The sequence below is a fragment of the Glycine soja genome, chromosome 4 (assembly GCF_004193775.1).
Source record: "Glycine soja cultivar W05 chromosome 4, ASM419377v2, whole genome shotgun sequence".
Lineage (NCBI taxonomy): Eukaryota > Viridiplantae > Streptophyta > Magnoliopsida > Fabales > Fabaceae > Glycine > Glycine soja.
Window position 1 is genome coordinate 43,519,488 of NC_041005.1, and position 15,414 is coordinate 43,534,901.

The 15,414-nt window shown below is 33.2% G+C and overlaps 1 protein-coding gene across 1 annotated transcript; it reads right to left on the reverse strand.

Annotated features, from left to right (window-relative positions):
- Positions 1-6,328: 6,328 nt before the first annotated feature.
- Positions 6,329-9,128, reverse strand: LOC114409778 (transcription factor MYB1R1-like). The gene is made up of 3 exons (XM_028373364.1): positions 8,782-9,128; positions 7,922-8,130; positions 6,329-7,108 (listed from the first exon to the last, which is right to left on the reverse strand). Exons 1-3 carry the CDS (start codon positions 9,014-9,016, stop codon positions 6,674-6,676), a joined length of 879 nt encoding a protein of 292 aa, XP_028229165.1. The 5' UTR covers positions 9,017-9,128; the 3' UTR covers positions 6,329-6,673.
- Between the last annotated feature and the right edge of the window lie 6,286 nt (positions 9,129-15,414).

A 15,414-nucleotide genomic window follows, 5' to 3' on the forward strand; every position in this document is an offset into this window, starting at 1 on the left:
ATGGTTGTTTGGGCATTAAATGTGTGCATTAAATGCATATACTTTTTCATGCTAAGAAACTAGTCTTTGTCGCAGCGTATTGAACACTTAAGGAGGAAACCACTTCTTTTGTGTTAGAACAAGTTTATGCAACAAAGTTCTTCTTTTGATGGCGATTGAGAAATTTTAGAGCTTGACTTCATTTATTCCTCATAGGATTTGACAAATCCTAGGAGAATATCTCTGTAAAATAGATCTCAAACACAAGAGTATTAAATGAAGTCTTAAATGTCAACTTTAATGTTGTATCAGATCATGATTTCATCTTGCTACCATTTGAAACATCAGATGCAGACTTTGCAAAACATGATTTGATAGCACATAAGATGCAACTTTAAACCTTTGTATTTGTTTTCATCTAAAAACATGTCTTAAGACATAAATGTCTTTTAACCTAGCAGGAATGTTATTCCTATGAATAAAAGTAGATAATATAACGACCTGCCTCGTTACTACGATATCACTACTCTGAACTGCATAAATTTCAATTTTTAAATGAAAATTCTGTTAATTTGTTTATGAAAAATAAAAGTAAATTTTTCGCGATATACATTCATCAAACAACGTATAATTACTTATATATATATATATATATATATATATATATTAACTCAGTGCACATCCTTCACATAATGGAAAGTAAATTTGTTCATACATATAATTAACTCTGTAAATTACATCCTCAATTCAAAAAGAATTATAGAACCAACTACGAAGGAGTTGATTAACACAACACAACTCTCTCCTAAAATAATCTCAATGACATCACGTCAGCTTGGCGGCTCCACAAAAGAATCTTATTTCACGTACTCTACTGTTGTCCATTTGCTCCCACGAACAAACGTTTGCGATCATCACAGTTACTAACCACACGGTACAAAAATTGCAAGGGTGAGTTTATTATAAAAGAAATTAATACAAAAATCAAATGACCATGATTAGTAAGAAAACATTAACAAATACCATAATAATACACAAACATCCATTAGTCGGGCATACACTCAACAAGTAGTCATTAGCCTTCCATAATTCCAATTAATTATGCTCAGTATGATGCATGCACCTGACCTCAACTCTCAAATGCAACGTGGTACCATTCATTAGGAAATAGCCTAAGCGTGTTCACACAACACTCTCACTTAGGAAAACTAGGCAGCAAGAGTCAAGGTCATCTTATTATGCACAGGAAACTCCGCCCTCCATGGTGATCAGCCTGAGTCTCAAAGGAGTTCCAAAACAAGTGACATGCCCCTAAGTACAAGTATTCCCCCTCATGAGAAACTACAAGTACTTACTGACAAAGTTTATATTATTTCCATACAATATGAAGTATGAAACATGAGCACCATCAATGCATCAATCATGGATAATTAAAGATTCTAAGTCATCCCCCTCTAGAGATGCTTAAAACTCTTTAACTACTCTATTTCCCCCACCAGGGATATCCATCATGGTCACTACACCCCCCATGTACATACACATCATACATAATCGCAATGACATTTTCAACATCAACAACATCTCAATGTCATTATTAACATCAACATTGTCTCATCTCAATGTCATTCTTAACATTAACATCATTTCATCTCAATGACATTATCAACAATAACAACATCATCTCATATCAACATAATCATCAATAACGACATCACCTCATGTCACAATATCATCAATAACATCATCATTCTCATATCAATATTATCACCAATAACAACATCATTCTTTGTCGATATTATCACCAATAAGAACATCATCTCATATCAACGTTATCATCGATAACAACATCATCAGTAATCACATCCCACAAGTACATACATAAAAATTTCATGCCTGAGATTCATACTTCTCTAGTCTTTAAACAACATACATCTAATACAACAACAATCCATAATATATTGAGACTAGTATTTTAGGGAAAAAATCTAAATTAAAGAGGAGAACTATGGTTTACAAAACAAACTCGCATGCCCATTTAAAATTTAGTGAATAAGTAAAAAGAAGAACAAATAAGAAATTTTGGGCAAACTCTCTTTTGTAATTAAGACTTTTCCCAAAAATTTCAATCGTTACAACAATAACATCATTCATAATTTCATTCTTCAATAACAAATATACCACATCCAATTAGTCGAAAACACAATTTTTCTTGAAAACTAGCATGCAACAGGGACATGCATATATTCCCATAGTTAGGTTCCTTAACCCCAACTATGGTATCAAAAGCCGTAAATTATAATAAACTCCCCTCACCTATCATGAGCTCTCTGTTAGTTCCTCTTTGTGTCACTCAAAAACCTCTCTCGTTCATGTTCGTCAATCCAAACACAATGTTCTATATACCAAATCAAAGGAAATTTAGTATAGATTTCAAAAACAAGGTTAGTAACAACATTCAGGGTCAATTGCCCCTATCAAAACATAAAGGGCTAATTCGGATTTTACTAAAAGGAGACGTCATTTTGAAATTCTGATCACGCCAATGTGATCAGGGTTTAGTGAAGGTCATGAAAATAACATCAATTTTATATAAAGATAACTTTTACAACGTCTCATTTTCAAGGGTTTTCCAAAGGAAGTGCAAAAACACCCTATTACAGTACCCAAAACACAAGAAACACTAAGAGAAACTCAAACTAACTAGGAGAAAGGCTAAGAATCAAGATTACCTTAGAGAAGCTACGAAAGAAAGGATTGAGGGATTGTTCTCTATCGAATCCTTGAGGTGAATTATGAGGATTCTGCTCTGATTAAAACGTTCCTCTCGGTGTGGTGGTTCGGCGAAAAGCAATGGCAGGTCGTAGTGCCCACCGGTGGTCGTGGGTGACGGAGGAGGATGTGTTAGGGTTTGGGTGAGCGTTTGGAGAGAAAGAGAGTGAAAAATCGTATTTTTCACATTGAAGAACGTATTTATAATCTGCAGATCTCTCTTAGCGAGCTCCTACCGCTAAGCGGGAGTCCACTTTTGGCACTAAGTTCGACAATCACGCTCAGCGCAATTCCCTCTCAGGTTGAAATTACGCTTAGTGCGCTTCTCATGCTAAGGAAGAGATAAAACATTGTTATTTACAAATCCCAATGATCAAAATGTGGGGACATGTGTTAGAAACCTACAGTCCAAATTTGAAGACGATCCAATGGTTAACGAATCTAGGATCACGATTTTACTTGGATAGATTTAGGTAAAATTTGAAATCTCATAATTTCAACTAAAGTCAATAAAACTCCACATAACTCAACATCCACATCAATCAAATCACACATGACTAATTCACACCATACCTCAACTCATTCAAGTCAAATCATATAATCAAATAACACGATAAATACAATTAAACATCAATTTATAGTAAACAAAATTTTAGGGTGTTACAGATAACTTGGAACAAACGCCACCTAAATATTTGAATTAAAAAAGACATGAACATGGAATTCAAAAAAGTATCAACTGAATAGTCAATAACTGATGTAACTCAGTTGCCAATGACCTTGAAGTGGGTGGTGGAATGGGACTGTGGTAGGGACAAATTAATGAAATGTCGATGACATGCCATGCTATATTTAAGTTTTTGTGTCTTGTAGGTGAAACAACTCCTACCAGGATTTGCTGAGGAAATTTGAGTCGCGATATGATATAATGGACCTAGGTATTCTGTGCAACTTGCAAACTTCAATTGGAAAACGATGAGCTAAATAAAAGAGTGGAGTGTGTGGGTAGTGCGATGAAGTGGGCATATTTGGTGAGGTAGTCATAGACCACCCATATGACAATGTGGTCAAAAAAGGACAATAAGTGGGTAGTGAAATCTGTAGTTAGCTTGTCCCAAACTTTCTAGGAATGAGAAGGGGTTGGAGTAAATCAAATTTCTTGTGATTGAAAACTTTATTTTGTTGGCATGTAAGACATTGTTTGACAAACAATTTGGTATGATTGTAAATACCATGCCAGTAGAAAGATGTAGCCAATTGAGCCAAGGTGGCCTTGAGGCCGGAATGGCCAGCCGGAGGAGTAGATGGTATTCATGGAACAAAGTTTGGCGCAAATTGTCAAAGTTGGAGATAAAGAGGCAAGCACCATAATAAAGCAAGTTTTGTTTGACTAAGAACTTAGTCTGATTGGGTTGGGATGTGTATGTGTGAATGAGGTTTTTTCCTTGTGGTTCAATGGTGTAGTAATGTTGGAGTTTGTTGATTAATTTAGAATGAGCAATTCTAAAATTGGAGGTGGCTGTGAAAGGGTGTCAACAACCTAGTTGTATTTTCCAGGCTTGTATATGATATCAAAGCTAAACCCGAGAAGGCCATTGTTACAACCCTGGTGTGTGGAAAGCCTGGGTGAGTAAGTTTTTCGAGTCCAGAATCTCTCCCTCACCCTTTTTCTCCTTCTCCCTTCAACAATCAAGTCAACCTTACAACTCCAAAAACATGGTGTGACGACACTGGGATAAGGAACAAGGCACAAGGATGATCCACTATATAAGACAGGTAATTGCAAAAATCTAAGGTAAATATTCTTCGACATTTCATTCAATAAAGGGCCTTAAGTATGCAAAACTCACAATGGTCCTAAAATCTAGGCCAGACACCTAGCTACATCAGAGCAATATAGCTTTGAAAAGGAAAATATTTAAAAAGAGCTAAACTGATTAGGCATTGTTGATGGATCATTGGACAAAGCCTTTCAGCTAGGTGGGCTTGATGATATTCCTAGTGGACCTCTTCGTGATATGAGTAGAAGGTACACTAACAGATTATTTGTCAAGGAGGAAATTGGTGCAGCCTTTGTTGTTCTAAGTCGATGGTGATAGGTGAAAATACGCAAAGGTTGATGAGGAACAGAAACTACACTCATTTAGCAATAGTTGCTCAATGTTAAATTGAATGGGACGACAACTATTGAAAAGGAATAGGAATGTCTCCCTAGTATATACAACATAATGCACTAAACCTACCTATCAATGATAATTTGATAAACCTATATGTAAGGTCAGATACAACATTCACCTATATATGAGCATTATTCAAATAACAACATGCCAACAACCACTGGACCGCAAATCACAGGAACGAAGTACCATTTATTTTCAACCATAAGCAAATATGGTCAAATAAAAACTGTAGAATATAGTCCAAGCGAACAGGATTCTGTGGGGGAAACGAGATATGCCACGTAAATATGTAATCTTTTTCTAGGTACTTACAGGAGATGAAAAGATTTCGCTGAGCAATTATCGTTCCTGCATTAACCATTTATGTTGAAACTTCTCACACGAGACTATGTATTGTACACTCCTTTCCTTAGTTCTAAAACGAAGGTAAAGTTTGAATCTTCTGAAAACTGAGACTGAAGTTCATGATCCAATCGTAGAATTTAGTGAACTTCAGTCTTAAAAAATAAATTAATCATCTAGTAACTCATATTTAAGGACAATTAAGTTGTTATGCAGTTTTAACATTAACTGTGGATCCGTCAATTTCTAGCTGCGTTTTGTAATAATAGTTTGATTAAGTTCATTTACTAGGTAGTATGGTATGAACACATCAACGTTTATCGGTTAACGTGCATATGGGTGTCTTCCTTCTAAAGATAGCCGTACCTTAAGAGAAACAAAAAAAATTAACATCGGATCTAAACATCGAGACACAACACTTGTTTTCACGCATTCTCACCGGCCACTTTTTAAAAAGAAAAAAGAAAAATCTCTACGCATTATATATCAAAAAACCTCCACTTGATCTTAACTAAAAAATTTAATTATTCATTATAGGTGCTTAGCATGTAGGACACTTCTTTTGTCCTATAACTGAATTGACAAAGCCTGGTCCCGCAAGGTGCTCGCAACTGTGAGTATAGTCACAAAAATAGATCATCAGATCCCACTATCACTAGAAATAAGCATAGGAACTGTAGGACAAGTCGGGTGGGGCAACAAGAATTTCATGTTTCCTAATCAATCTTTAACTTGCCCCACAAGAACGATGGAAACTGTGGTTGTCTTGGACAAACAGGGATAATGCAATTGCAAGACTACTGAATCATGCAGTTCAGGTACTACTAAAAATGTATGGAGTTATAAGGTTGATTTGATGGTAAGAGGACAAGAGAGGAAGGAAAAGGTCATGGGTTCGATTTTTTCCCGTAATAATTAACAACTAATATTTGTCAGTAAAAGAAAAAAAACTAAAAGTCTACAACAGTCATATAACATTAATCCCATTCCCTGGAGTAAATTAGGTTATGTATTCACCAAGAGAAACAAAAAATTGTGTCAATCTACTAAAGATGACATACTGTGCATAAAAGGGCTAGAAATCATGCTTTGGTATAGCCCATATTTATATTCATAAAAATTAACAGCAAGTACTTGGTTATTTTCAGTTATAGTAACTACAAACAAAAAAAGGGCCAATAAACAATAAACAAAAACATGACAGGACCTTTCCAGGGTCCGTACAAGGAACAGAAGGATCAAATTGGTCTCATGACTTATTACCTTGCCTTCTCTGATTCATCGTCCTTTCCTTTAACATCTTTTATCCTTCTCCCACCAAAAGAGAAAGGAAATAAGAGATAAACATCTCTGTGAATCCAATGTAGCTCTAGATAATGGGCCACAGAGATATGTTATCTTTCTTAAGCAACACTTATGATGCTATCTTGATTGTTGAAGCATGGCAGTGCATGTAAAGCAGAATGTGTTGATGATGTTTGTCTTTGACTAGATGACAAAGATAACCCGAGAGACAGTGTTGGTGGATCAATGGAACTCAAACTTGCAGTGATATCAGACACTGTGGAGCCACTATGATCTGGAACAATAGGGATTGTACAAACAAGCTTAGTACTTGGATCATTCTGTTCCACATTTCCTTGTTCTAAAGTGAGTGTTTCCATTGGATTCCCAGCTTGAACTGACATGACTCGAGAACCAACATCCTTTGGATACATGGACATCATTGGAAAACCATTCATGTAGCTTCCTTCAGGGGTTACAGGGTAAACGGGACGAAAGAGAGACACATTATCTTGATGCTGGATCTGTCCTTCCTCCACAGGGGTTGTAGAGACCTGACACAGAAAATTGAACAAGATCATTAAAAATTACCGAGGTTGCTATCATACCCTAAAGGCTAATTGATTGTTGATCTCACAGTAAATGCTGAAAAATCCATTATATATAGGTAGCTGTCAATATAATACTGGATAAGTCTTCACCGGTACCAAACCATGGAAACAAAAAAGATTGGTACTAAATTAATTCGGATGTTTCTCCAATCCTCCAAGGTTAAAATAGTTAACTTCTTGACCTATAAAGCCTGAAATCATGTGATTCTGTCGAATTTCTCTTCAACAACCAAAGGACTTTAATTAATAAACTCAAGACAAGATACGTAACCAAAGGGCACAAGTTTCTTTTGGTTTCGCGAAACATTTTCTATTCCATTTCCCGTGTTTACAAACAATTACAAAAAAAGCTATACTCTTTTCACCTGATTTCAAAATTTTGAACCAAAACAAAGTGAAAATAAGATTACAAATTTGCAATTGTTGGTAAAATTAAAAAAGAAAACACGGGACTGTTTAGTTTAAGAAAACAGAAATATGTTCAAGGAAGAAACACTTTCAAATATGCTAAACAAATTTTTAAAAATAAAACCCAACTTAAACTGAGCAGTGTGGTAACTTTTTTTCTTTCCCTTTTTCCTTTGGTTTCTAGACTTTGTTTTCCTAACACGGCAAATGAAACCATGCCTCAAATTTCAATCCCACCACCAACAACGATTAAAAATCCGTTGACTCAGAACACCTAATTCCATGCCACAAAAGTAACAGCAAAGTTTAGCATAACACAACAACATGAAAAAAAAATGATGAGGTTACCGAGTCGGTGGTGATGTCAAAGAGGCTGGATCTCCGGCGCCGGCGATTGAGGTTGGTGCGGCGGAGAAAGTACTTCTGAGCATGGCTAGCAACCTGTGTTGGCGTCCTCGTTTTGACATAGTTCCTTGAGATCCCTCTCCAATCACCTTTCCCCACTTTCTGCAACCCCACCAAGAATAGCTTGTGCTCTTCCTCCGTCCATGGAATCCCTGATCATACATCAACCATCAACAACACCCTCTTAACATAACAAATCAATAATCACATTCATGTTCATATCCTATAACAAACCCACAAACCTTACATTAAAAAATAAAATAAATACAAAACTTAGATACACTAACATATATGGCTAACATGATATGATCATCTCTCCGATGAAAATTAATATTTCGTATCAATAATAGGTCTGAATAATTAAAATCGACGCTAATTACAGATATAAACATTCATATTCCATAACAAAACCCACAAACCTTACATTAAAAATAAAATAAATAAAATACAAAACTTAGATTAACTAACATGGCCAATATGATCTTTCAAAAACAAAAATAGCCAATATGATATGATCCTCTCTCTGATCAAAATTAAAATCCATATCAATATATAATAGCTACTTAGTTTTTAGTAATTAAAATCGGCAATCATTACAGACAAAAATGATGTATTTAAGTATAGCCTAATAAAAACATCTAAATGATTTATCAAAAAAATTATTATAAAAATAAAAGCATCTAATTTTTGATGGAGTGACCAATCAATTATATGTAAAAAAAAAACAAAACAAAGTACTAATTTATTAAAATAACAAAGCGTCGCAGAGAGAGAGAGAGAGTTTTGGAAGGCGTTGGTCGGACCTCGCTTGCGGTCGCGGTTCTTGCCGGAGTTTATCGGAGCGGCATCGTCAGCGGAGGCGTAGCCGGCAGCGACGTCGTCTTTGGCGTTGGCGGCGTCGCGAGGGAGCTCGTACTGCGAGAGGTTGTTCATACTCACGCTCTTCCTCATGGAGTCCACTACGACTCTCACGCCGAACAGCATGATCTCGCCGGAGACGGCGGAGCCGGCGGCGGAGCAGGAGGAGGATAGAAGCATTTTCTGGCGAACCTTTGGTCGGAAAAGAAAGGTGAATTATGCTCTGTGTGCGGGAGTGATTAATATAAGAGAGAGAAGTGAGACGCGAGCTTGGCTAAGGGGACACACATGTTTTAAAATAAGAGGTAACATGTGATGTACTTTATACAGAAATAATTGAAAATTCTACCTAAGATCATTGATTGTGATTACGGGAAAAGTAAGGGCACCTCTTTTTAATATTTTTTTAAAAAAATTATAATCAATTAAAATTTATTACAATCATCCATTTTAATATATTTTATTTCAGAAAATTATTAAATAGAAAATAAAACCTAATAAAAAGGTAAAAATAATAATTTTTTTAGAAATTTTAACCAATCATATATCATATATAAAATCTTAAAAAAAATGTTAAACAGAATATGTCATTTCTTGAAATATTATTTTTAGTACATGTATCTATCTATTTTTCATTGTTATTATTATTTGTTAATAAATTAAGAAGATATATTAGTTTTTTTACCAAAAGGAAGTGAAAGAGATATATATTTGATAAAGTCAAGCTAGCTGGCGTAGCCAAAGATAATATGCAAATGGTTTTTTTTTGTTTAATATTTTTGTGCTAAATAAGGATGTAATTTTAGTATAAATATTTTACTCTGATTAAAAATAATTTTGGTATTTCATTGAGGTAATTATTATAAAAAATAATAAATTTATTATTAACATAGTATAATTGATAGATTGTAGTAAAAAAAAAAAAGTATGATTGATAATAGGTAAGACAACGGGGCGGGACGGGGACCAATATTGCATTTTTTACCACGTCCTTGACTTAGTGACCGATCCTTGACCCCACTCATGATCCCCACCGAGATTACAAAATACGTACCCATCCTCGTCCCCATTCGGGTCGGGTTTTCTTGCCTCGTCCTCGTTAGTATTGATTAAAATTTAAAAAAAGAGAGAGAGAAGAAAAATACTTTAACTTATTGAAAAAAATGTAGCAAAAAAAAAAAACAATAACAAAACCAAATTCAAAATATGAGATCATTATCATAATTTAAAAAATTACTAAAACAAATCAATCAATTAAATTAAAATCATAAAATTTGGATATTACATAAGGAATTAAGGACATGTATATTTAATTTCTCCCAAAACAAAGTCCCTTCTATATATATGTTGTCCCAATAAGTAGCATATGATTCTGTTTAGCAAAAAAAAAATATACTAATATATTATGTTGGTTGTCCTTTAAGTTCTAATTTAGCAACTAACATGTTTCATTCTTTCAAATTACATAATAAAAAAAGAAACAACTTAAATTGTTCAGCAAATAAATCTTGATCATTCTTCCAAATTAGTGACACCAGCACCTATCATTTCACATGCATAAAAGAAAAAAAAAATAGAACAAAAGCTTATATTATATAATAATAAAAAATGAAATTCAGAACATTATTTACCTTTATCATCTGAAATCATTTCATTCATTATAGTAGCACATTCAACAATAACTTTATAGCTCATAGAACCTATAAAAATACATTACAAGGAAACTCAAATATCAATTTAACAACATATATGAATAAAACTTTACCAGTATTTTCAGCACTCCGCAACCAACTTCTAACACACATTAAAGCCTCAAAAGTAATCCATTGAAATCGACTACGATGTGGGCTTAATATTTGACCACCAGTGCTAAATGCGGATTTTGAAGCTACAATAGATACTGGAATAGCTAATATATCCTTAGCAATTGCTTGAAGTGTTGGATACTTGACACCATTAAACTTCCACCACATCAAAATATCAAAGTCAACAACTCTTGGTAAAACCTCTTCTTCTAAATAGTGGTTCAACTCTGATTTAACATAAGAACTTCTAGCCCTTTTTTTTCTTATAATAAATCTATCATACTGAGATAATGTATCACCAACAACTTCACTACCAATAACATCAACATTACTACCAAAAGAGTCTTTGTTCATTTTCAGCTGGTAATAAGAAACCAAGTCATAACATAATTGTTGAATGCACCTCACTTGAGTAAAAGAGTCATGTTCATACAATTTTTCATAATAATACTCAAGCAACTCCATCTTGTACTTAGGATCTAAAACAATGGCAACTCCCATCACATTATGAACCACACCCCAATATTTATCAAATTTGATCATCACATTTTTTGCCATTTGTTGAATCATTGGGTTAAGAGAGGTAATCAATTGTTTGATTGCCAACTTAATCTCACATATATTTGGAAAATACAAATTAGCAGTTACATGTTTAGTAGAAGAAAATAATTTAGTGATAGTATTGAACAACTTCAATCTCCCACAAACATCTTTTGCAAATGGCCACTGTAAAGTACTTGACAAACAAGTATATTGAGACTCTTGTTGCTTTAATAAAAAAATACATTCTCATATCCTATGGCAATTTCAAGCATTTTGTAAGTTGAGTTCCACCTAGTTGAACAATCCAAGGCCAAATTCTTAGTGTAAGGGATTCTCAACTATTTAGTCGTTTCCTCAAATTTTTCCTTCCTCTTAGGTGTTTTTGTCCAATATGCCACACTATCCCAAATCTTTTCTACACCTTTTTTCACCACTTCTAACCCATCTTTTACTATCAAATTAAGGATGTGTGCACAACAACGCATGTGAAATAAAGACCCATCCCTAAGCAGACTACCTAAGTGCAATTTATCCTTAATTTTATCAATCATAGCATCATTTGTGGTACAATTATCTAGGGTGATAATGGACAGTTTTGCGTTAATATTCCAATCCATCAAATAGTCAGTCAATACATTGCAAAGTATATCACTTATATGAGTAGCAGGAACATAAATGAACCTAACATAAAAATAGAGATATAATATAAAAAAACCAAAAAAGAGATATAATATAATCATATTCAATCATTTTATAAAATAAAAGGCCTAATAATATAAAAAGTTCAAATACCTCAAAATTTGACTTTGTAAGTTCCAACAACCATCAACATAATGAGTTGTAATAGCCATATACCCCCTCTTTTGATTGGTTGAAGTCCACATGTATGATGTAATGACCACTCTTCCATCAAGACTATCCAACAACTTTAAAGTTGTTGCTCGTTCATTCTCATATATTTTCATTATCTCCTTCTTAATTGTGTTTCTAGTAGGAACCTGAAACGCAGGTTGGAGGGCAGTAGAGTATCTCCTAAAGCCAAGGTGATCCACAATTGATAGTGGATACTCATGCATAATAATTGTTTTTGCTAGCTCTCCCCTTGCACATTCTGCATCATAAGTTCCCACACCCAACTCTTGCTTTCCTTGCACGACCTTAGGTGTAAGAAATGTTTGGCCCTTCATCTCTCTCATAAAAATCTTGTACTGAACACAAATCTTATTATGTTGCCACAAATGCTTGGTTCCATTTTTTTTATTTTCCACCAAGAAGTTTCTTACAATACTTGCATTCAGCCTTGTCCAAACCATTGACTTTAATTTTTTTTAAATGTTGCCAAATCTTACTTTTCAGCCTACATATTCCTCCTTGCGCCTCCACATTATTAACTTCATCTTCATGAGGTGAAGGAGTAGGATCAACATTAATAGGTGAAGGAGAAGGTCTAAGACCAACTTGAATAGGTGAAGGAGTCTGATCAATTGGTGAAGGTGAAGGAGACTGATTAATTTGTGAGGAGATAGGATAAATTATTTCTAGTGAAAAACTAATATCTTCCATTACTTTCCTGGAAAGAAAAAAAACATTAATATCATAAAAAGTTTTTCCCAAACAAGTAGTATGATAAATGCTAAAAGTAGTATGATAAACAAGTAGATTTTTTAATTATGCACCATAATTAAGCTCTATTTTTTAATTTTTTAAATTATAATGAATTGAGCTTGGAATGTCTACCTTTACCACGTACCTTATTCTTTGTTTTCTCTAGCTACCTTACTCTTATTCTTATTTTCTTGGAATGTCTACCTTTATCACCTACCTTTATCAATTTTAAGAAATTATTATGAGTGCAAATATTTTAATTGAGCTTCACCATTGACTGAGAAACAGAAACCAATGCAACATGCAATATATGCAGTAAATTTGAGCGATAGCCCACTGATTCAATAGTTACACCAATTAAATAAGAATGATTAGTCTGGCTAATCGATATAAATATATTTTTCCTTTAGGAAATCAATCAATGAAAAAAATATGAAATTTATCTTTTTATAATTTTTTTTCTAGTCTTTTATGGTCTTTTATTAAGATAAGAAATAAAGTAGTTTTTCAGCACTAACATGTTTATGGCAGTGTATGGTAGACAAGGATAGTTTTCCTCTTTTTGTAAACGTGGTTACATACTTTTTATTTATATTCACTAGCAATATAACATAGTAATTAACCAAGGGGAGATATAGCAAGACACAATTTGTCCAAACATGGCAGTAAACTAAATTAAATACACTTGATATGAGTAAGGCAAAACATAATTTGTCCAAACATAATTTGATATGAGAAATTCGTCCAAACATAATTTTAAAGTAGCTCAATTAAGTTAGCTTGTTTAATGAAGAAAAGGCCAAACTGAGAAATAAGAGCTTCTTGCTCTTAAGAAGTTAAAAAAAGTAAGGCAAAACACTCCCCTAGTGAAGTCTTGAGAAGCAATATCGAGGTTAAATGCTAATTATGTGTATCTTTAGTTACGTATGTTTAGTATACACACTCTCATAAGAATGCAAACAATCCTAGGAAGCCAAATGCTGGGTTTCAAATAATAATAAGTTTTAGATTTAAAACAAAATGATATATTGACTATTAGTATCAACAACAATAATAGCCTTATCTTCTTTTCCTCAATAACTGTCATGTCAATATCTCCTTAATACTATCATTTTGTATCTTGTCCTTTCTTCCATGGACACACATCCATCTTCACTCCACCTACAGTCTCATGGCTAGTCTCAAACCCAAATAAAGGAGAATAGTTATGTTAAACCCCAAACATGGATCGCTCATAGAAGATACATTGAGCTCCAACAACAATATCTTTGAACTGTTTCCTAATATTCACTTTAAACAATCACATAAAGTATCTAGGAAAGTCATATGCAGAATCATATTTGGACAAGTGCAGCACTAGTTATACAACTAATTTTAATAAAGATAAAATAAAATAAAAATAGAAGGTATAAAATGGTATAATGATTTCCCCAGAAAAAAATGATTGAGTTTTGCCTAAATTAGTTGAATAATTTGAAAAGTGGCAACGAAAATATATAGAATCTCCATAAACGGGTATATCTATTCTTTTTCCCATTTTTAATTTTTTTTTGTAAGCAGTGATGCATGGAAATGGAAGCCATAGACTTCCCAAATGAATTTGACGAATGTTTGTTAAATTTTGATTGCATCTAACAAATTACCAAGACAAAATGAATAATCAACTAACATGTATGCAAAATAACAAGATGAAGATCTTAATTCTTAAGTGATATATAAATTTGTAAATATGAAAGAGAGAGAGAGAGAGAAATTTCGGGGCGGGTTCAGGGTCAGGATCGGGGCGGATATCAGTAATCACATACCCGTCTCTACTCCCATTTTGGGTTATCGGGGAAAACCCGAATCCGAACCCAAATCCCGTCAATGCGATTTTTCTCCATCAAAGTTGGGATGAGTTCGATTTAGTTTTCACGGGATCGGATTCCGTTGCCATGCCTAATTGGTAGATAATATTATCTTTAAACATGTGATCAAAAGTTCTACTAATAGATTTATGTGGATAAAAAAGTATATGTTGATACTAGTCCCTTACATAAATTTTAATATTTAAAGAAGTTAGGAAATACTCATGTTAAAAAAAATAATCATGCATTTCGATTTACAACTGAAAAACGATTTACAACTGAAAAATAATATAAAAAAAATCTTCATAGATTGCATGTGTTATTTATTTTATTTATATTATTAAATAAATTCTCATATAAATAAATTAAACATATACTATAAATTAAAATTCATAACTTGAAGTAAGAAGTTGTTGATCACTCTCCTTACTTTTCCAGTTAAGAATTCTCAACTATCTTTCTTCTTGAGAGATTCATTTCACACTATTTCTTACAACTAGCCAAAAATATATCTCAATCATTTTAAACTAGATTTCTGTTGTCTTTATCCTATATTTAATTTTTAACTATCTATCCATTTCAATTTAAAATAAATTTATACCATAATTTAAATTATAATTCATATTTAAAAATATTTATTTATTATGAATTATAATTATGTATAAATACATATCATCTTGTGCATTATATATGCTAAAATAGTAGTTTAATTAAAATAAATTAATAATATTTTTTCTTACATAATCAACTAACCACACATTATTTTTTTAAAATACAT

What these genes read in the sequence shown, in the direction of transcription:
- LOC114409778 (XM_028373364.1), bottom strand. Translation starts at nt 9,016, where the DNA reads ATGCTTCTATCCTCCTCCTGCTCCGCCGCCGGCTCCGCCGTCTCCGGC. An exon ending in GAACCGCGACCGCAAGCGAG is followed by an intron (nt 8,131 to 8,781) that starts GTCCGACCAACG and finishes ATGTATGATCAG; the next exon opens with GGATTCCATGGACGGAGGAA. An exon ending in TTGACATCACCACCGACTCG is followed by an intron (nt 7,109 to 7,921) that starts GTAACCTCATCA and finishes TTTCTGTGTCAG; the next exon opens with GTCTCTACAACCCCTGTGGA.